Raw genomic sequence first — 22,810 nt, forward strand, 5'->3', positions numbered from 1 at the left:
CCAGTGCGGCTCATGATTATATACGCAACACGGTATACCATATCTACTGCACACGTAAAGTGCCGCGTGTATTTTTAGCATGTTATGAGGGAAAACGTAACGATCGTTTCTATCAAAGATGCCCGTCGTTGCACTGGCCGAATCAATGAAAATTGATTACATTTTCCAATCTCATCGTTTCAGCAGATTTAAATATAAATCCGCCAATTTCTACCCAAGTATAAATACGGTGAAAGATAAAGGCTAAGAAGGGAACTTGAGATAAGTCATGAATTTCAGCAGCATAGAACGCCGTCGTAATGATTTAAAATAGTGAACGAGGCTCAGGGCGCCATCTTGGCACGCGCCATCTGGATAGCGCGAGTGAAAAGTTTACGGTGGCAAAATATTGAAAAAGTGTTTGAAAACATAAATATTTCCTTGAAATCGGGTGTTCAGAAGTGAACAAAATATCTATGGACGATCGTCTGATACTGTATAATATACAGAGTTGTATTCTTCTCACCATTGATGTATTATGGCTATATTTGAGAAGACCTAACCTCGGCAAAGAAAAATGAGTGCCTCTGAGGAGGGAATGATATATTTTGCCTACCAAGGCGACGACGATGACGATGATAGGGGTAGCAATTTACCAGGAGTATCCACCGAACAGCTGATAACATTGGGAGAATCCAAAGGGAAGCCCGATGGAACAACTAGGGACACCGTCAATGATGCCGTAACAGACCACGACTACATCGATCTCATTCAGGATAAGCAAATTGACCAATTGTCTAACATTGAGGATGGAACGATAATCATTATACATGATCAGGATGAAGTTGACGAGAGCGCTTCACCAAACCCTGTGGTTGTTGCTCCGCCTAAGGAACAGCAAACATTTTCTCAAATAACAAATTTATCACAATTAAAGAAAGTAACGCCTCGATTAAAGTTGCCTAGTTCTGAGCAAAATTTAGTGAAGGGATTAGCCGAGTTGAGGAAAATGAATACTCAATTACGAGACAAACGAACTGCGGCAATATCAGATGAGGCTAAACAACAGTTGAAAAAGTATTGCCGGACATGCGCGGGATTGAAACTTCCACTGGTAGATATATTCAGTGACAAAGGTATGCAGATGCGACTTAATCAGCAAATGAAACATTTAGAGGACATAGATCAAAATGATAGTTTATCAACGCAAATGTGTATGGATTGCATATGCGATTTGAAAATGAGTTACAAATTTTTCATGCAAATTAAAAAGGCAGAGTTCAAACTAAAGTCTATGTACACGGCACTCAGTGAGCCCTTGGGTAATGAACGACCCTCTTCGAAGGAGTTACAATCTAGCGAAACGAGCAAAATTATCACTTGGAACACTCCCGTAGTAAAGATTGAAAAAGATGTGCACACTTACGCTAAGAAAAAGACAAATAATACTGCAAGTGTACCTAAATCCGTTGGACCGCCCAAAATGTCCTCATTTCGTTCACTGCAAGAGAATTCTAATACTGCAAAATTGCTCCCAATTAAATTGAAAGAGGAACCGTTATCAGTTTCAGAGAATGAGGGCACAGCAGATAGGTTCGAAGATGTCACAGATCCTAATCGCAACGACGACAATGAATCAATCGAGGAATTCGACCCAGAAGATCTACCACTACATGCGGATAGCTCTGAATATGATGGGTCTAATGACGAACGTGATGAGCCTGAATTCCAGAAGGTTAAAAAAGCATATACTGAGTCTGAATCACACAAGGGAGAACTCTCGGCAACCCCTGCAGTATATCAATACGATGATACAAAAAAGGCCTATGTTAAATACGAGGCTGGAGACAGTAAAGAAAATCTGCGTAACCCAGTGAAACAGGTAATAAAAACAGAAACCGAAGAGGATGTCACTGATTCAAAAGAACAGCCAAACATATTAAAGAAAAGACTGTCGGTACCTCTTACGTCCAAGTCAGTCCTGGATGCTGTAGAAACCGGTCTTTCGGTAGATTTGAATAGTTCTACCATCTCAGAAAAAACCCTGCAAAAGTTGAGTGTGAATCATCCGATGAGCATTGGTTCTAAAGACGAAGATGGAATTATGTATGTAACAGTTAAAGGATCAAAGCCAAATGAATTGTTATTGGTAAAAGTTAAAAAAATGGACAAGCCAGGAGAAAAGACCGAAGATACAAATCTCTCCCATACAGCGATCGATATGAAACCAGTAGACAGAATGCTGAAAAAGTATGAGGCATTGAAAATGAAAGAAAAAGATTTGTTTTCCGATAAATTTCGAAAACCTGACATCAGAGAGCAAATAATAGAGGAACAAATAGAAGAATATAAAAGAAGAAGAGAACAAGTTCTAGGCTCCAATAGTACGATGACCACCGACAATGGATCATTCAAATCAATAAAAACAGAAGGGAAATCGACATATCGCACATATTCTCAAAATACTGGAGAAGAAAGTTGTACCATAAAAATAAAAGACGATCCAGGTGATTTGGAGGCATGCGAAGAAAATCCATGTAACGAAGAGTCTCAGGCAGATGGTGAAAAATCAGACGAGTGTCACTCATCAACGGATAAACCTTACCCAAGTTCTGAGGATTACTTGGCTAGGTTGGCTCGACTCGAACAAAAATGGGAAGAGGCTAAGCAGAAACGAGAATCTTTGCAAAAAGAATTTGATGAATCGTGTATTGAGGGTAACCAGGAAAAATTGGAACGAATATTGGGAGAAAAGGACAAAAATTTGAAAGAGTTTGAGGATTATTTGAAACAGAGAAAGATTGTGATAAATAGATTGAAAGATGAAGATATAATATCACTGTACGAGAATAGGCACAACATGGTGATGAAAGAAGATGTAGAGTTGTCGCAGAATTCTGGTGATGATATGTTTGTTATTGAAGAAACAATTCCCCTTGAAGATTATTTGGAATGTGATTATTGTCCAGCTACATTTCCTTTCAACGACGTGCTTCAAGAACACATGAAGACGCACGATTACAAAATACTGCACTATTGTGAAGACTGTAACACAGAATTCTCAACTAACAAAGCAAGAAAAAATCACAACATTACGTGCATGCAAAAGTTGATATGCAAATACTGCGAATTGATGTTAGATTCAAAGGGTAAAAAACGACAGCATGAACAGAAGCATTGCGACAGTATGTATGGCCAGCTATGCGATTACTGTGGGGAAAAATTCAAACATCAAGGAACGCTGGATCAGCACATTAAAATGCAGCACATGAGCTGGGAAAAAGTATTTCAGTGTCCGAAATGCCCTAAAAAGTTTGCATTCAAGCAGAAGTTGAGCTTTCATGTAAAATCTGTCCACACAACACTGAGAGCTTTTCTCTGCGAGGATTGTGGTGCAGATTTTAAAAATCCTGCAAGTCTACGGCACCATAGGATTCGCAAACATCAGCCTGTGGGTAACAAAAGAGAATGTACAGTTTGCCACAAACTGGTGCCATTTTATAGTCTGTCTAAGCATATGCATACACACAAAGCTTACACCATACAATGTCCGCACTGCGATAAGATGTTCAAAAACAGTTCAACGCTGAAGCAACACGTTAGAATTCATGAGGACCAAAGACAATACAGATGCGATATTTGTGGTGTAGGATTTAATCGAAGAGACGGTTTAAGACTGCACATGAGAGTGCACGAGAAAACCGATAGTCGGGGTTTGAAGGAATGCTCGTGCCAAGTATGCGGCGAGAAATTCCCGAATCATTCGATGCTTGTGATTCACAGGAACAGAGTTCACAAGGATGGAAGACAGTACACCTGTCACATCTGTAACAGATCAATGATCTCCCCTCGGTCTTTGGAATGGCACATGTCCCACATTCATAATCAGGCTCTGCCTGGTGAAGTGAAGTCGGATCCGTTAGCACCTACTGAAAAGAAACGAGTAACTTGTTACCATTGCGAAAAAACTTTTAAGACAGAAATGATTTTACGTACTCACATTAAAAATACGCATGTTAAAAAGGATCCTATGAAATGTGCCGAGTGCGATGAGGTGTTCACGTCAGAGGTCAGAATGCGACACCATATGATGGTGGTGCACAATAGGCTCGAGGGAACATTGCCATGTCCGCATTGTCCGAAAAGATTTGTTAATCAACTTCGATTAAAAACGCACATGATCTCACATTCTGAAGAGAGACCGTACACATGCGAGATATGCGGCTTTAATCTGAAAACTAAAATTCAGTTAATAAAACATCATCAAAATAGACACAGTGACGAACGACCATTGCAATGCAGATTTTGTCCATGGAGATGCAAACAAGTCAGTGCTCTTGTTTGTCATGAAAGAACGCACACTAATGAAAGACCCTACGCCTGCAGTGTTTGCAGACAACGCTTCAAGTATCTGGGTGACAAAAATAAGCATGAAAGAAGACATGAAAGTTTGGGAGGATCAGGATTCAAGAGAATTGTAACAGGCAGAAATACAAAACAGCCAAAAATACAAGCAGTGGAACTTACTTCCTGCTCCGAGCAAGATCAGGAAGACTACGAGCAAGCTCAAGCTCATTATGGTAATGAAGACCAAACCGACGATCAGTATGTGGATGAAAAGATGGAGAAATACGAGCCCGAGGATATGGGAGAAGAATACGAACAGGCATATGATCAGGTGAGATAAACAGATTTCTTTCAAAAAATTCAATGAAACTTGTATACTAGGGCTATTTTATTTTTTTGCTTTTCACAGTGGGTTAGGTAATTTCAATTGGTATTTGCAACGGTAACTAACAACGAAATTCATCGCTGTGATACTTACTCAATGTTTTTTTTTTTTATTTTTTTTTTTCTAAAAATTTCAGGACTACGAGACCTCGAGAGAGGCTTCGGAAGCGGCGGAAGTTATAATGAACATGGAAGATGGTACGGTATACACCGAGGAAGTGACTGCGGAGAACCTCGAGAGTGCGGAGATTATAACTGACGAAATGACGGATCAAATCCTGCAGTCTGGAACAGTTGTACATTTTCAACAGCAAGTTGATACTGGAAAAATACAAGTTATTCCAGTTATGTTATCTTTGCCGGACCTAACTGATGCCAATTCTGAGGTTAATCTTGCTACAGCTTCTATTATGTACAATGCCAACGAAGATGGAGTCCTATAGAGGCGTATGGCCTGTAGGCTATTTGAAGCAAAAAAATAGGACTCCATCTTCGTTGACAATGCTCAATAAGAGAATATTACCTATTGAATAGGTCGGGTGAAAATATAGACTACAGAATACTTACAGTTTCAATGTTGCGAATGATGTTTTAGTGAATTGAATTTCATTACATTAGATATGGAACTGCATATCAAACTTATACTATCTATTCTTTGCTCTCCACAATTTCTGCACACTTTCAATTCCATACGGTTGTAAATTTGTTCAGATTATTATTACGCTTGCTGAACATAATGAAGCAGCATACACATTTATTTTATTTAAGACGACTGAACTTATTTCTCCGTAAACTTTGCATGCAGTTCTAAGTTTAATTACAGATTGTTAATAATTATTTAGCAGCTGTAGTAAAGGTGATTCAAAATCTTGCAATTCTTTTAACGTTTTGACTTTAGTTGAGTATTGGTAAAAGTGTTGTTAAATATACCTTCTTTTTCGTTTTCTTAAAAGAAAGGCATTCGTTATGCTCTCCTGAAAGTCGATAAAAGAAAGAATTAAATTTTTCTGCATATTATCTGATATCCAATGAGTTGCAAAAAATCGCCTTCTTTGTAAATATTAAGTATTTGTAAGCAAATCATTCGGTGAATCTATCAAATATATAGGTATAACAAAATCTATAATATTGATATTCATGTTTTTGGTATAATTGCTGCTGAAACATGTTGAGATAGCTACTTATGATATATTGATAGGCATGCCTACCGTGCATATATTTCTGCAACTAACATACCCATGTATTGTACTAAATATAATGGCGTCTAGTAAAAAAATATCGTTGCACCATACATGAACTAGGTTACTAGTTAATATTTGTTTAAGTGTTGTCAGCAAAATTATAGTTTTTATATGACAAGCTTAATCTCCGAGCCTGTAAATATGTTTCTGTGCTATCTCCATGGACAACTCGACTGGTTTGTAGTTTTTGACACGTAGCACAAAAATGGGATTTGTGGCAAGTGCGCACATAAAGATTTCTTGACTCGTGTAAGTTTCGAACTCGTCAAGAAATCCCTATTTTATGCGCACTGACCATGAAATTAAATATTTTTCAACTCTTTTCTTGAAACTCGATTAACAGAATTATAAACAAACGTTAGTAGCAACAAACGCGTGCTCGACAGCAAACTAGATGAGTTTCAACACAGGCTCATTATATTTAATTCGCATAATTGCTATTGGTTTAGTTTCGCAACATATAATAAGCTAAAATCTTAGATAAAGTAACAAATACCCTTGTGATTGTCACTAAAGTGTATAAACAAAACGTCAAAAATTATTCGCACTTTGAATAATGAACTAGTATACATAGAGTTCATCAAAAAAAAAATTTGATAGTAAAATATTGAAGTAACTTATATATTTCATTATTTTGTATAACAAGTTAATCGTGGTAAATAGACCCAATATATTACATTTACATTGATTCCGTAATATATACTAATTTTAAGAATTATAAATATTAGTTACATTCAAATTTTAGTGCGTAATTTTACTCGGGGAGAATGCATCTCCATTCGCGTATTGATTAAGTACCACTTGGGTACATACTTCGGCTCAAGTTATAATTGGCCTTGGCAGAGAAGAACAATTTTCCAATTGTATCCAAAAAAATTTTGATGCAACAATAAAATATTTTCAAATACCTAAGTGATATTTATTTATTCCCATTTTTCGAATATACCTCGGCTTGTTTGTGCTCAGAGGAATATATGTAAACTTCAAGATTTAAGAGAAACGTAAGTTGACAGCAAAATGGCATGGAATAGCTGCTAAACATGGTTTTGTTAATCACGTTATAACATTGAATGTATTAATATTCAATACCGATAGCTTAGATTGGGCAGCTTCGACATCAGCTGCTAAATTTCTATATCTGATGATATAATTTTGAAGTTTTCTAGGTACAGTTTGTAATCGGAATTATGACGACTGTAATAAATAACGTATAATATCTATTCTTCAAATATTACAATAACAACAATGATAATTAGCGTCCCCCTCCACTCTGAATAATACTTTACCAGGGTCACATTCTATGGAGTTTCAGCGCACAACGTAGAATTAAGTAACCAGAGTACCTAATAACTGTAAATATAAAATACCTGACTAATATACATTATAAGCTATAGTGTATAAATTCATAAAATATATATATATATATATATATATTTATGTATAAAATATAACTATATCAATTGATAATCTGTGTAATATGCTTGCAGAAATAAAACACGATTGAACAGATATTTTTCAAAACTGTCGATAAAAGTACATCTGTGTACACACACATGTAGTGGCATGTCATTGTAAAAGTAGAAAAAAAACATGATGCAAACAAGGAATGGTTCTGCGTTGTATACGCTATACGGTATAAGGTGTCATTGTATATTTACATATACATGTGTATATGCGAGTGTGTTTCTAAAATAATCTTTATAACTTGAAATTGATCTATTAATTGCGCTATTAAACTTTTTAAAATGCGTTTCATATATCGACTAATATTGTAGCACGTGCAGGATATCTTTCTTCGCATATCGTTTTCTCTGCATTGGTATTACAAGAAATTTTCTACAGGCTACCTGTGCGTCAGCAAAATTATGATCATTTCTTGTTCAGACTTTTATAGTAGTCCGCAAGGATCTTCCATGCTGACGGTGCCATGAATCCATCTGGAGGATTCTCGCCAGATTTCGCTAAACCTACACAGAAGAAACATCATAAATAATACACTATCCGATAATTATTCTTTATCTGTTTCTCAATCCCAGCGCAAATTCATCGGCTGCAATTTTGCAAAGAAACAAAACACAGATTTCGATCACTCACCCCGCATTCTGGTGCCCGATATGAAGTCGAAATCCTGTTTCCGTGCTGGGTCAAAGAACGCCATTTTCTTGTTCACAGTGTCATAGGCGGCAACTCTGAATGGAATGATTTCCAAACTCTGCAATCCCGGTGCCATGGAAAGTACACGAGCGCCGTGCGTGGCATCGTAGAGATTTCCGTCCGGTGTCGCAGATTTGTCAGGATGCGGCATTCCGGCCGGATCTCTGCCCACTATGTAAAAGTTTGCCCCCGTTGTCATCCGCGACTTAGCATGCCACTGCACCTGTTGTGTACAATGTGCAGAGAAATTGGCTATGAAAATTGGTCTTTTTCGTTTGAGACGAGGATTTGAAGCTCACCTCGGTTGGTCCAGCGTACATCATTGGACTAGGGAAAATGGCCAGGAGCGTAGCTTTGGGATCGAGGACACCCTCGTCGAGAACAGCTTTGTGTTGACGCATCCTGACGGGTAAAGGAACGTCGTCATCCTTCGTCCAGCCTCCCAGAGGATGGAGTAATAGAACCGGGTTCTTGAAGCCTCTCTCCTCCAGGAGGCGTCTTTTGGTATCCTGTGAATCGTAGGATAGTAATTCTTCAAGTCTTTTCCTTTAGCCTTTTCGTTCGTCTCACCTGCATGAGAAGCGCGTGCCCGTTATGAATGGGGTTTCGCAATTGAAAAGCGAAAACAGCATCGGCTCCCATCTCCCGACACTTGATCCGTATCTCATTCGGCGTCAGTCTGTATTCGTCGAGGCCGTCGTTCCACTTAATTCGTTCCAAAGCCTCGATGTCTCCTCCGACCAGCCAGTCGCCCGATTCATGGATCATTTTAATGTACGGATGATCCCGATTATTCGTACCGAACTGCCTGCTGCATCTCTCCTCCTTTCGGTGATAGTAGAACTCTGGTTTACGGAGAATCGCCACCGTCCTTCCTTCGTACCTCAATGACAATGCCGACGTACCTTCGAGCCGATCTTTGTCGGCTGTACTGACCGGCAAAACGATCGGCACCGACTGATTTATCTCCGATCCCTCTTCGACGAGGCAATTGAAATGTTGAGCCTGAAATTAATCGTCTACGTAAGAGTTTCACGTGGATTGGAAAGTGTTTCGCTAACTTGTCTCTAGGATACACTGAAGCGAATTTGCGATCGGTCAGCGGATTCATACGAATTCTCTCGGTGTGTAGTAATAAAGTCTAAATGCGATAAGAGTAAATGAGAGAAAATTGGCGATATCGCTAACCTGCAGATACTGATTTTCCCTCATGAAACCGGTGAGCGGAGCGGCCCATCCTTCGGCCAGCACTTGAAGCCACTGGAGATCGAGTTCGGTGATATTAATACTCTGTAGTGTTTCCGCTTCGGCTTTGGCGTTGACGATCCTCGCTTCCGGTACGAATAATTCACGTACGCCAACCCCGGCTTTTGGTAGCGTCGGAATGATGCCCTGTTTTTCCAGGAACTCAACCACCATGGCCGTGGATTCCTCGACGGTGAGATTCTCCGTAGTTACGACGAGGTCGGGATTGGAAGGGCGCTCGTAGCTCTGATCTATGCCGGTAAATCCCTTGATCGCGCCCTGTCGCGCCTTCTTGTACAAGCCCTTGACGTCGCGGGCTTCGCAAACCTTGAAAGGCGTGTCGACGAAGATTTCGAAGAACGGCAAATCGGAGTCCTTGTGTATCTGCCTGGCCATCTGCCGATCCTCTTCAAAGGGCGATACGAAACTGCAGAGGCTTATCACCCCGCTATCGGCGAAGAGCTTCGCCACCTCGGCGACTCTGCGGATGTTCTCTTCCCGGTCCTCCTTGCTGAACCCGAGGTTCTTGTTCAGCCCCGTACGAACGTTGTCGCCGTCCAAACCGTACGCGGGGATTCCGTAAGAGACCAGGAAGGCCTCCACTTGGAATGCTATCGAGGTTTTCCCCGCCCCGGAAAGACCGGTCAACCACACCGTGCATCCTCGGAAACCTCGGACTGCTCCAAGTGCCTGGCCACGTTTCGCTCGAGACACGTGATGCGCTTGGGCCGAGACGTTGGCACAAGTCTGAAAACAAGGAATTCAGGTTGATAGAGCAAATCGGTTGGTATCGTTATTCGAATCGGTTTATCGACAAATTACTGGTTGGGTCGCTATTATGTGTTGAGAACGCATGCAATTATGATTGTGAAAAATTCGCAATCGCGGTAGTTTGAATTGGCTAATTAATTTAAAAGATTGCATTTTTTACCTATATGTACAGTACTCTGGGTATTTAAATTGTTGGTTAATATTGAATCGATCACATCTTAGATCTCGACTACACATTGATTGCAGAAATTATTGATAGCAATTTATTTACTTATTAACTTATGGTCTCATATATCGTAACAGATTAGGGATATAAAATACTTCGAGACACTCATACGTCATGTCATATATCAACAAGTTTCGTTTGGTTAGCTGACTGAAATAGCTGTTCAACATTTTCAAGTATCATACAATACGAAAGTCTGGAATTTTTTCAGCAGTCGAGCTGTTATCATTACAGAATCAAGGCATGTTACAGTTGTGCACACTATTTATGTTAAAAAAATATTATTATCGGTATTGTGGACCTTGACACGGCGGCTTAAATAAATTATTCCAGAAATAATTTTTTCAACGTTCTTGCAAAAACCTCCGTATCCAGGTTTCTCGCAAACGAAGATACCACGGAAATTTCAATAATAATTTGAGGTACATGCGAATCATGGTTGATTACTCTTCGCTATCACGATTTATAACATTCAATTGTTTACAGACCTGTCGTACAGGGTAGTTGACGTTACCCAACACGGGCCAAACGTACATTCCCATGACGGTTTTTTCTTTATCAATTAACCGCCGAATCAATCGCGGTGAGAAGCGAGTAAAACTCTTGATAATCTTTTGTTATTAAACATGCGTGGAGCGATTAGACCTTTATTCCTTAGTATAGCCAGCAATTAACAGAGGCGAATATCAGATGAGCACAAAAACATCACTTGTGACATAAAGCAACAGGGTCTAATCGCGGGATTAGTTGAAATTGATGTAACGCGTATTATACGATATAACATCAAAATAAGATTACACTTCGGTGCCAGGCAACAGTCACTGCCCCATGTTTAATCAACCAAGCGATTGCCGGTATTGAATAATTTACGGCGGTTCAAACCTCGCGATTAATTATAAATAACGTCGAATCTACAACCGAAAACTAAGAGCGCCTATTTCCGAGTCGAACAGTCGGATCGAACTTACTCGAGCGTTGAGTAAGGAATGACGGGAAAGCTGAAAGAAAGTTACTTTCTTTGCGTCACAGTTTCTGCGGACAGGGACTCGAATCGTCTCGGCCTGCGGTTCTGAATATTCCGATTCTATAACTGACTTTGCATGTGCATATTGAATTCGGCCTGCCGTGGAGTAAATTTTTTGCATAACCGAATGACTTTAGTTTTTACTTTTCATCGCATTATTGTATTATATCGGCGAGTTTGCGAATCGAGACAAAAACACATTGTAGGCAATCCGCATATCAATAATGAAATGATAGTGAAATAGTGCGTATAACAGGTTTAGCTGAAGATGAGAATTTCATTTTAAACGCTGCAAGAGTCACAGTACTTGGAATATCTGTTCAAGTCTACTCTTCAGCTGTAACGACATGAAATATTCTTAGAATGTCACGAAGTCATGTTTTCCTCGTTCGCTTGAAGACGACTTTTTTCCAGCTCATTAAATTTCTCTTTCATCTCGTCATTTATTCAATTCTGTACACACGTCTTTGAGGAAGAAATCGCACATACTGATATAATATGAGTAGCGAAAAACGCGGAATTATACTGACAGAGGATGATCATTGAACGACACCGCCGCAGTATCGGATACAGATTATAGATCACGGGATTAACTTTCTAGCCGCGTTGACTTGCTTTTATTTTACTCAGATACATTATATAATATACATACACGAGTTTGCACTGCATTCAGCAGCAGCTTATTGAAAACAATTTGTTAATACCGATATCGAATATAAGACTGTATTATTCATACAATACAGATATCGATAATATATCTCTCCGTAACAGTTATAAAATTTTTTATCACGAACACGTGATCTTTCTGTGAAAAACAATTGATACTGCAGAATTAGAGCAGATTTTTTCAGGTAACATAAACCCACCGCGATAGAATAAGAAAAGAAATGTTATTCTGAGAAGCAAATGCAGGCCATTCTATATCTAATTGAGAAAGCGAGTATAGAATTAAATAATTACGAATATAAGAAACGATATCTGGTGCGGAACCGCTGCTGATAACCTCGAATAGTATAATGCTCTTTTGTTTGTGCATTTGTGTAGATAACCGATAATGTATAATGTAACCTATATATCTATAAATGTTCGAATAAACTAAATTAACAAAAAGAGCTAACTTCCTTAACTAATTATCAAGTATAGTGCGGAAATAATTGAAGTTGTGTACGGATGTATTTATGTTAATTATTCAGGGGTGAGCATGAAGACAGAAATAAATAAATAACGCAGCACAAGGGGCAAATATTAGCGAACACTGACATTTGCAGTTTTTCGACTTGGACGCTTCGACCAGTAAACGCGACTGTGACTCGTTTTCGCGCACTGCAAAAAAATTACTTGTGAAATTTGCTTTTTCAAACTTTAGTTTCAGGAGATATTAAAATACTACGTAAGCATATAAATGGCGTAACTTGGGTGAATTTTCACCCGTTACCGATGTTAATTTGGATTTGTTAAAGATCTTTTCTGCGCTACCGACGAATGCTGGAGAACAGTTGTACACGAAACATTCGCCGCTTGTGGAAATTTATCGAAGCAGTATAACTTACTGCTTCCATCTGAACGCTCAACTTCCGTGTCGATGAATTTCAAGATAAAGTTTAGACAGCTTTTAAATATACCTACGTAATTAACAATACTCTGGCATCCACTACGCAACAGCGTAGTTCACGTGTAACGTAATGTGTTATATTACGTGAAGAAAACACTTGTACATGCGGTAGTGGAGAAAAAGGCATATAATACGAACAGGATTCAGAGTCTTTAAATTTTATTATTTCACTCGTTGGTTACGCGGTAGTAAAACTGCAATGCCTTACTCAACTACACCGAATCTCTTCCTTTTGTTAATCTCGTAACGGTAGTTACGATGTTGAATTATGGTTTTTATTGCGTGATTATATTTGCACGAATCGCATGCTCGAGTTACCAGCGTGGTACTTGAATTTGCAGTTAATTTCAACGCAATGCGGCACACAGTTACGGGTACAATATTTTTCATCGGCGAACGATTATAAGTATATTGTACATCGGTGAACTTCGACGTATGGAGAAAACACAGATTTAGTCAAGTTGAAGCGATCATGTTTAGAGGAAGTAATTTTTTATACCAGTGAAAAAAAACTCGTTGAAACGGAAGTCAAGATTCGAGTTTGTTCCGAAATTCGTTTTGATCTTCCGCTTACCAAAATTCAAGCGAACGGGCTCAGTTGTGTAGATCTGAGAAAATTATCCATTTTTATGAAGTAGAATCATTGATCAAATTGGCTTGAAAATTGGACTTTTTCTTTTACACATGTTTGTGACGAGTCGGTATTTTTCTCGAATAACGTAAACACACGTACTATACAGTTAATGTGATACATCTAAAATTACGAGTTATTGTTACCGAAAAGGTACAAATTTTTCAATTCAAACGAATTACGTGTTTTCTTCTGCATTCGGCTCAATGGATCAGAAACCGTGCAGAGGTTATCGTTATCGCTCTGCGTATACACTTCGTATATGCAACTGCTCGATCCAATGACCCGTTATACTTGCAATACAGCGTGCTTTTTATACCGTATACTTAATTTACATGTGCACAGAAATTGCGTCAAGTGCAGCGGGTGCTTCTTCGTAATCTCTGTAATAATTCTAAGCCTGTACGCCACTGTGTTGCACACCGTATGTTATTTTGTAAAACTGCATTTTGACGGTCGCTTACGTGCGTTCGTTGGTGATAATTACCGATCGTGTGGAAAACAGGTCGTCAAGTTCTGTGTTGTTGAAAGAATACGCAAAGATCGTTATTTCAAATGTTACAGAATATATAACCAAGTCAGACGTTTTATCTGAATAAAAACTTCCACCAGCTGCTTTTGCTAACCTTGAAAAATTTCGATTTATCAATTATCTAATCTGACGATTGTAGACCCAGTTCTTGTACATTGAAACAGTCTTTTATAAAATGCGATTGTGATATCACAAAAAAAAGTGTGAAATAACTGTGAAAAATTGAAAAAATTGTAAAAAAAAGTATTCACCATTGTATTCAAATCGGTTATCGGTTGAACTGCGTTTATTTTGCAACGGCATGATTTTCGTACCAAATTATATGGGTATACAAAACTGGATCTTTATAAGAAAAACGCAGGCCGCAGTTTGTTGGAATAAAAATCGAGAGGGCTGAAAAAAAGTTAAGCAATAGAAGCGGTTCTCTGATCGATGTGAATAACAATCGTAACATTACAACATATTGCCGCGTTACGCGTACAGGTCGTGAATAGGTATGTCTGACAAAACATTAGAATCACCTTCCTGCGACTCACTTTGTACATCTCGCCATTGGGCGTGAAGTGTCTGCGGATCATTTTCTCAACTTCAGGCTGAGGCTGCCCCCCGTGATATTTGGTAAGTATTTATGGATTTCCGTCTTTTGGCTCGCCGATCGCCGGTTCGTTCGATTCTCGTTGCGGGCGACGTGCTGATAGCTTTGTAAAAATAACTTCCGACAGAGTTTGAAGAGCGTGATTAGACAAGTGCTAAGTTCGTTCGAGGTGGAAAATAACCAAGGAAACAACCACGTTTAAAACTCATTACCGAATGTCTCCAGAGGCGTAACTGGGGTCGAAGTCGTTCGAGGGCTTGAATATATATCGAGTTTCGAAAGGCTCGACAGAAATCACGAATCAGGGGTTGCCGGCGAAGCCCCACCACCACCGATCTGTTGCGCGTTAAATTTTTATACCGCGACCCTGGCAGCACGTTTGCATCGTGAAAAACTTTGGGAAAAAGCAGTCAAGGTTCAACAACGCGGCTCTTGCGGTACAACGTGTGTAACGTAGAGACTTACGAGAGTTGGGTATAATCGTAATCCGAGTCAAAGCCGAGCCGATATAACCGATTGCCACGTGGAGGAAGGGGGGCGGAGTATCGCAGAAAAATAATTCGTCTTGGTCGTTTCGCGGTTTTAGAATTAGTGGGGACGAGGCACGCGGGCTCAAGACATCCACCTACGCGAGGTCACAACGAATCGCACATTCTACCCGAGTGAGCGATACACACGGGTTTCAACTTTGTTACTTTGCTTCAACCTTTTTATTCCTCGTTATTATAGATGAAAAAGCACGGAGACTCAAGTTCACCGAGTAGTGTTTGGCAAGAAAAAGTAGGCAATAATCATCGCGGATTTATTTCCACCTCAACTTTGTGTACAACGATGCTGTAAAGATAATGGTATTACACAATAATGAAATATCGGAAATGGATAATATTCTTCCGCGACACGGTGTTGACAGATGTAAAATATGAACGGTTTTCTATAAAGATGTTATTCGAATTTGTTGAGATACAAAGATTTGCACTGATTGTACCTTTCGCATTTTTCGATTGAAATAATAATTTTACTTCTTAATGACATTTTTCACGCAATGAACTTTTGTTATGACCGCACGCGCGAATTTCTTACTTTGCACGCACCAAAGTAACGTGAGCGAAATCGCTATCGCAAAACAAATTTTCACCACGATGTTATTCCATTTTTAAACACCGATAATTATTAACTACAGAAACGTGCGGTATACCCGTTTAACTGTGATACTTTTAACAAAAACCATTCGAAATCGGATGAGAACGTAGACTGTAAACTCGACGCACGATAACTTGAAATTTCTATCAGCGACGTCGACTTGGACACATAGCCGTATATAATACGGAGATCTGAGGCATTTATTGGTTCGACGTTGATAACCGAATGACGGCGAGACTAAACACGGTTCATCGGTGATAACGCAACGACGATTGAGAGAAACAGAGGAACTTTGTTTCCCCCGAGTCCTCTGAGCTTTGCGCGCTAATCGGTGTATATGTATTATATATCGATTAGAATGTATATTGTAACGTTTGGCGAACATGAAAAAATAAATACGGGTTCGTGAGCTTATTTAGAGAATCAATTAAAGGCGAAAATAAAATTTTGAGAAAATGCTTTAATGGCAGAGTACGGTTTTCGGTTCAAGTCTGAAACAGGACTGTTTTTACAATAATATCGGTTGACGCAGCAACCTTATTCATTTTATGACATATGAAGTCTTACATGTCTTTTATCTGTGATGACTACTAGATCACTTGAAAGGGAGGTAAAACGGGGTGATTTCACGCTTTGTAACAATATATATATATATAGCGAAATGTAGCCGTGACTTTGTTTCTTCCTGTTTAGACTTTTTCGAATCGTATTTTAAAAACTGATTACAGAAATGATACATTAAATACATATGCGTGATTATTGTAGCAATGTATTTTGGCGCAATGGTTATTGTGCAATTGGTCAATATAAGGGCCAATTGAATCGTTATGCGAGGTAATTAAAATGAATTTCATCACGATTCCCATCAATAATAAATTTACTGACAATGTATCTCGACAATCAAGGCGCTTCTGTAACTGTACACATACCAAAGAACATAATTTATATGCGTAGACGTGATAATCGTAACCGTAGATGATGAGAAAAGAACAATAAGAATGATTCAAGCGATGAAAGAATCGGAAATGATAAATCTAACTACGTCCGATCGAATTTTCCCCCCTGATGACGTGCGTTATTGTTGCCGTATACCGATCAGTATTTGACATGGTGAACGGACGTACAAAGTATAACAATTCAGAATCCAGTCGGATTGTACATAATAGTTTTTTGCAAGTTCGCAACTTGTTTATCACCTTGAATATTCATTTCTCAACGGTGCAAGTTACGATCGTTCATTTATTTTCCTTACGTCTGGTAAAAACTGTAGAATGTGATTATAAGGAACGTAAACTTGCGGGGACAAAGGAACGGAAACACAAGTTACGTAATTGTGATACAAGCGTAATAAACTAACAATTCCGAAAAATCGAAGACAAGTACAATGGACGATATAAATTGGGACTTGCGTGAACGAAATGTAGATAATAAAAAAATCATGGATAATAAGTGGGACTTCGAAATTCAACCGTTGGAAGGGAGCTTCGTTGCACGATAATTAAGGTATGATCGCTACAGCGCAAGTTTTATCACATTTAGCCAAACCATATCTGCTGAGTATGTTTCTTAACGAATTTTTTTTCAGTATAGTTACAATGACATTTTTATAAAGAAGCGTGAAAACATGTCCACCGGCAACTTTTCAAGTTTCACCTCGTGTACTTGACAAGTGTAAAATGAGTAAAACATGTTAACTCTAATTGATTTTTTGCATAATCGCATAACGAGGACACGTTTTGTCCATGTGATTACATACATTACGCTTATTCTCTGCATCTGCTGAACAAACACACGCTTTCATTACGTATTAGATGGTATGGCGGGTACAGGAACGTTTCGCGAGTTTCACGTAGGCAAATGCATTCGTATCCGAATTTATGCTGTGCATAAAGATTTCTCAATATACTCAAAGATTTTCCAACTTCCCCGAGTCAAGTGAAGTATTCGGTTGTCAAGCGAAGTAAACCTTCGCTTTCAATCGATTTCTTCTCCACATGGATACGTACAGTGTTTGGCAAATTTGAAGTTTGAAGCTGTTATCCGCAACATTAAACCAAATTACATCCGAATTATTATTACTGACATATGTTACTCAAATCAGCACACAAATCAATAGAAAATTATAAAGACAGCAAAAATCCCGGCATAAATTTTTGGGACAGGCCGGGTGTTTGTCAAGTTCTAACTACGAACCTTTTTTGAAATTCAAGTTCTTCATATAATTTTTTTCGAGTAACAAATATCGAATTACATTATAATCTCATTTGATAAATTTTTGAGAACGCTCTGCGAGTTGGAATAAAGTTTTGCTTCGAAAAAAGTCAAGCATACGTTACGTGCTCGTCATCATTTCGCACTCACAACTCGTATTTCGTCTCTCTTACGTGGAATCTTCTTCATTGCGCGAGGCTAAACAATCTCTCGCACGTCCCGTTCACCACTCTGTTTTCTGAACTCACTCACAATAACTAAGTAAGTTTGAAATCAACAAACCACCACGTGCTAGGTATTTCACCTACGAAACCCATATTCACTTTCAACACCCCAATCGAGAATCCTCATCTCGGTTGATCTTAAAAGCAGATGCGATTTCGATTATGCAGTTGTTAATCAAATTCATTTTGTGATAAAATACCGGAATTTCATATTTTGCCTGCATTAATAATGGTACACCGTTTGAATCGGATTAAACAGATCAATCTTGTATCATCAATTTTCAAATTTTCATCAAAAATAATCAATTTTTTAAATCAAAATTACTTAACATGTGTTTGTTTGACTCATCCTAAAAAAAAATGATGGATTTTGAAAACTGTTGACTGTTTTCACATAATCACCTCTGCGTATGGAAGGTAAATTATTGATTCACCGCTATTCGTAACAGTAAAATTTTCGCGCGACTTTACGCAATGATTTCCACCGAAATTTCTTTGCTAAAGCAATGAATACGAACAGGATATGAATTGGTCAAATCTGTCTAATTTTAAAATTGATACGCGAGTTTTCAGACCGTTACGTATATCATTACAAGCTAACGGTCTCGCACTCTCACTCCAAATATATCTAGCATATCACTGGTCGTCTTCTCCTCAACCTTTTATTCGCTAATGATCAGATTTTGATCATAAATATTGCATACGAATACTGAGGTATCTATCGAATGGGTATGGCTGTGTGGATATACATTCAGAAACAGATAAAATAAGTCACTAGAAATCGCGTGAAAAAATTCCTGACATAATCTTTATATAAGAAAAGAGTCAGTTCCGGTTTTCCCCGACCATGAGTAAAATAAGAAAGAAAATTAATTTCATTAACGCGAATCGGAAATTATACTCGACTTATTCAAGGCCTAAGTGAGTTTTTTGAATGCGACATTATTGGAGACATTGAGTTCTTTGATAAACTCGATACGGAAAGCTATGTTTGCACATGATAAAAACGTTCTAATTCGACTCATGTAATAGACAGTTTTAAGCAACTGTAACGAGGAAACGTCACAGCTGTATGAAGTGTAATTCGAAGCGCGATATATTCGCCCGGTTCGCGATTTTTAGATAAACGATAAATTATAATTATTTCCCAAAAATACGATCAGCTAACGAAAATACAATAATCGCCGTTAACTGCAAAGCAAATTACTGCAAATATCTGCGAGAGTACATATTTATTATGGTGAAATTGCAAAACGTAGAAACGACATGAAATACTTTACGGCAGTGAGTTGTTGACCACGAGATTCGAGTTTATCAAGCTTATCTACAGTATTGATAATAATTAAACCGTCGAATTTGAACAACGCGGTAGGATTTGCAAGATGCGCCAATGAGCTACGCGAAGCCGGAGGCTTGCTGAGGCCATCGGATCAAGAATTAAATGATCGTATTACAGTGTTTACCGTAACAGTGACCGTGTATTTCCGGTGGCCGATAGAAATTTAAACTGATGCTAGAGCTTATCGGATAATAAGTTGATAAGCTAGATAAGGGTTTATTTCAGCCCCGTTTGTTTGCCGTTGCCGCAAAGATAATTCGAAAATCCCAATTGTCCAAGGTGATACATGTTATTATATCATAATATAATATTTCCAAGCAATCAATAGCTTTGCGAAAGATAATGCGTAATATTTCTAACGTAACACCACCTTTGCACCAGTTTCGAAGTTATGTCACAGAAAAAATATATCGCGCGTCGAGATAAAGAAAATTTGCAGCGGAAGAGAAGGGTGATTCACTCGGCTCAATGAAAATTGCGTTCAAGTTCTCAACTTGCCGCACGTATAATTAAATTCCGTTTCAACTTGACCTGGATGTATGGAACACGAGCAAACGCGAGTAGTCACATGGAATTTCAGTGTTTGAAGTCTAACAGCCATTATATGTGTACGTTCGGCATATCAAAATTAGATGCTTACGCATAAATTCTTGTAGACACGAAGAGAGAGCCGGCTATTTGACTTCGGCATTTTTGACGTTCGCTGTTATACGCCAGAGGCGTGGGACAATATCAAAGAAACATATTTTTGCAACGTTATAATAAAACTAAGGAAAATTATAAAGCGTTGAAAATATCGCTTTTTCGAGTCTTGTCATTGCCAATTAATGTTTTGCGTTCGTGCAGAGAAAGTGTTTCGCATTGTTTTCCATTGTATGTTATTTGACAATAAGAGAATATTATATTGTCAATACAGGTAGAACGATATGCGCTTCGTTTAATCAACGATGTTTCAATTGTTCGTGCGTCGGTAAAAAACAAAATGCGATATCATTGCTGATGTTGGTTATTACACTGTAATTTCCAATCTTATTTTTACAGTTGTGATAATATGGCGATTGTTTATACATTATTTTTGTTTGTGCCTGCATACAAAAATCAAAACAAAACGGAGAAATAATGTTTTTTCTTCACTGCTTAGTTACTTATCGCATGGATTCTCGTTTGTGGAAATATTTTATTCTTTAAGAAATGGCTCTTACAGACGTGTTTATTTATCCTCTTCAATCACCGGTATGGAAATTTAGAAAAGCAAACTCCACGACCCGTTAATGGTCGATATTGGTCTTTCATTTGATACTTATGCTGAAAAGTCTCTTGTTTCATAGAAAAGTAGAAGATACATTCCAAAGCTAAAGGATCTTTCTTATCTTCGACGACCAAGGAGACACGTAACAAGTAATAAATGAAAAACGTGACATCTACATTCTCACGGATTTCAACATCGCTTTAAGAACGTGAGACATGGCTTTGTGCAGATATGCAACTAGCTTGTAGAAAATAGTTGCAATTTGCAGATATTTGCATCGTTACGAAAAAAGATTAAATTTCATAGCACGACAAGTGTAAGTTGTACAAATATCGCGGGTAATATATTTCGTTCTGAAATTTAAACAGAAGAGAGAAATCTTATTTCTACAGCCAGCGTGATTAACGGTTTCTAACGGGTTAAAAAATAAAAAATTCCGTGTTCGAAACAACACGACCGAAGGTTTTCCCCCCTTGCTGAATACCTGAGCTAGGAATTTCCCCGTTCGGTGGGTCCTGTTACAAGTGCAAGGTGGCTAATTACTACGGCAAAGGTTGTCTCAGATAAGATAATGGAACGCTTTCTTTGTATAGACCGAATGTTTATCGAACGACTTGGGGAGTAGTTATCAAACCTGTCATCAAGTTAGTGAAACCACATCAGCAGGTGTATATAACGGACCGTACAGATGCACGAATTCATTATCAAACTCGCACGTTCCTAACACTTGAAATCTTATACGATCTGTCACATAAAAGTAACGATTACAGGTGGATATTAGATTTATTCCGAGTCGTTATAACGTAATCACGATTGAAAAGTTTGAATTGAGAAGAGTGAATGAACGAAGTGAAAAACGGCGAGAGATTAAGACGAACGGTAGTAACGGATTAGAACAAATGCCTGCGGCTGGTGTTCCACGTGTCAAAGTAAACTACTACTACTACAATGTGCCTACGTAAACATGAGAACTCGACTTACCGTCATCATTTTCTTTTTCGGCACGGCTGCTGTGTCGTTCGACATGACTAGGTCCGATATTCTGCATCCACAGAGTTTGAACTTGGCTTCAAGATCTTTGAAACGAAATCTGCCCGCGTGATTTATATCGAATAGATAAAAATAAGTGATTAACGAGTAAGCGTAAAAGATGACTGTCAGCGCAGCACTGAATCGGTGTACAACAATCAACACGCACATGCAGCAGCTACTGAACTCTCCGTGTAATTATTAGATTGATCAACGCAATTTCACACGCACAGGACACTTTATAGCCAACCACTTAGCGTTTCGAATCGAGTGTAAAATACAGTTAATGATAAGTAAAGCCGGTTCGGGTAGGGGGAGTCTGGGATGCTTGCAAAACGGCCACGTGCAAGGCCGCATAATCCGAAACACAGCGCATTGGCATCGGCTCGTAGCCGGGATTCGCGTCGTTATCAAGCCGGCGGCATCACGCTCTCTGCAATTTTGATTCTGGCAGCCTTTGTTTCAAATCGCCCGGAGAGACACGGGCGTGGTGTTCGATGTTTACACAAGACCCCCTCAACATTTGACAGCTCGCTGGAAAGTGGTGGCCATAACGGTACAAAGCTAACCGGTGGCGACATCTAGTCAATCGATAAGTAAGGAGGGAGAAACGCTTCGCTCTGACTGTCGCAGAACAGAGTTCATCGATAGGTACGAGCTCGTTTGGTCCTCGTTCAAACTTCCGGTATACTTCGTTCGAATTATTTGAATTAATTTCACCGTTTTTGAACCCACACCTGACAGGCTTACGGCCTTTGTACACCCGGCGACTATTCCACAACTTCTGAATAGCCACAGTTATTTGTTCGCTTATAAAATGTTTGTTATTAATTCAAACTGTTGTTCGAGTCGCATTGATGCTGAGAACAGAATTACG

The 22,810-nt window shown here is 38.7% G+C and overlaps 2 protein-coding genes across 7 annotated transcripts; one reads left to right on the forward strand and one right to left on the reverse strand.

Annotated features, from left to right (window-relative positions):
• Positions 1–53: 53 nt before the first annotated feature.
• Positions 54–6,858, forward strand: LOC107220519. Of its 2 annotated transcripts, XM_046744623.1 has the most exons (3): positions 54–1,115; positions 1,545–4,657; positions 4,848–6,858. In XM_046744623.1, exons 1-3 carry the CDS (start codon positions 557–559, stop codon positions 5,151–5,153), a joined length of 3,978 nt encoding a protein of 1,325 aa, XP_046600579.1. In that variant the 5' UTR covers positions 54–556; the 3' UTR covers positions 5,154–6,858. The 2 variants fall into 2 exon arrangements, with proteins under 2 accessions (XP_046600579.1, XP_015514639.2); XM_015659153.2 differs by having other exon boundaries at positions 54–4,657.
• Positions 6,859–7,151: 293 nt separating this feature from the next.
• LOC107220520 (bifunctional 3'-phosphoadenosine 5'-phosphosulfate synthase) lies at positions 7,152–22,611 on the reverse strand. Of its 5 annotated transcripts, none has more exons than XM_015659156.2 (6): positions 21,886–22,611; positions 9,294–10,097; positions 8,676–9,110; positions 8,405–8,614; positions 8,046–8,328; positions 7,152–7,918 (listed from the first exon to the last, which is right to left on the reverse strand). In XM_015659156.2, exons 1-6 carry the CDS (start codon positions 22,102–22,104, stop codon positions 7,821–7,823), a joined length of 2,049 nt encoding a protein of 682 aa, XP_015514642.2. In that variant the 5' UTR covers positions 22,105–22,611; the 3' UTR covers positions 7,152–7,820. The 5 variants fall into 5 exon arrangements, with proteins under 5 accessions (XP_015514642.2, XP_046600667.1, XP_046600644.1 ...); XM_046744711.1 differs by lacking the exon at positions 21,886–22,611 and adding an exon at positions 15,727–15,750; XM_046744688.1 differs by lacking the exon at positions 21,886–22,611 and adding an exon at positions 14,668–15,666.
• Between the last annotated feature and the right edge of the window lie 199 nt (positions 22,612–22,810).

This window comes from Neodiprion lecontei, chromosome 1 (assembly GCF_021901455.1).
Source record: "Neodiprion lecontei isolate iyNeoLeco1 chromosome 1, iyNeoLeco1.1, whole genome shotgun sequence".
NCBI lineage: Eukaryota > Metazoa > Arthropoda > Insecta > Hymenoptera > Diprionidae > Neodiprion > Neodiprion lecontei.

Bases quoted from the DNA above. Each gene is read 5' to 3' on its own strand.
- LOC107220519 (XM_015659153.2), top strand. From the start codon at position 557: ATGAGTGCCTCTGAGGAGGGAATGATATATTTTGCCTACCAAGGCGAC. The intron at 4,658-4,847 runs GTGAGATAAACA...TAAAAATTTCAG, and splicing joins ACGAACAGGCATATGATCAG to GACTACGAGACCTCGAGAGA.
- LOC107220520 (XM_015659156.2), bottom strand. From the start codon at position 22,104: ATGTGCGTGTTGATTGTTGTACACCGATTCAGTGCTGCGCTGACAGTC. The intron at 9,111-9,293 runs GTTAGCGATATC...GATTAATTTCAG, and splicing joins GGGAAAATCAGTATCTGCAG to GCTCAACATTTCAATTGCCT. The intron at 8,615-8,675 runs GTGAGACGAACG...TACGATTCACAG, and splicing joins GGCACGCGCTTCTCATGCAG to GATACCAAAAGACGCCTCCT.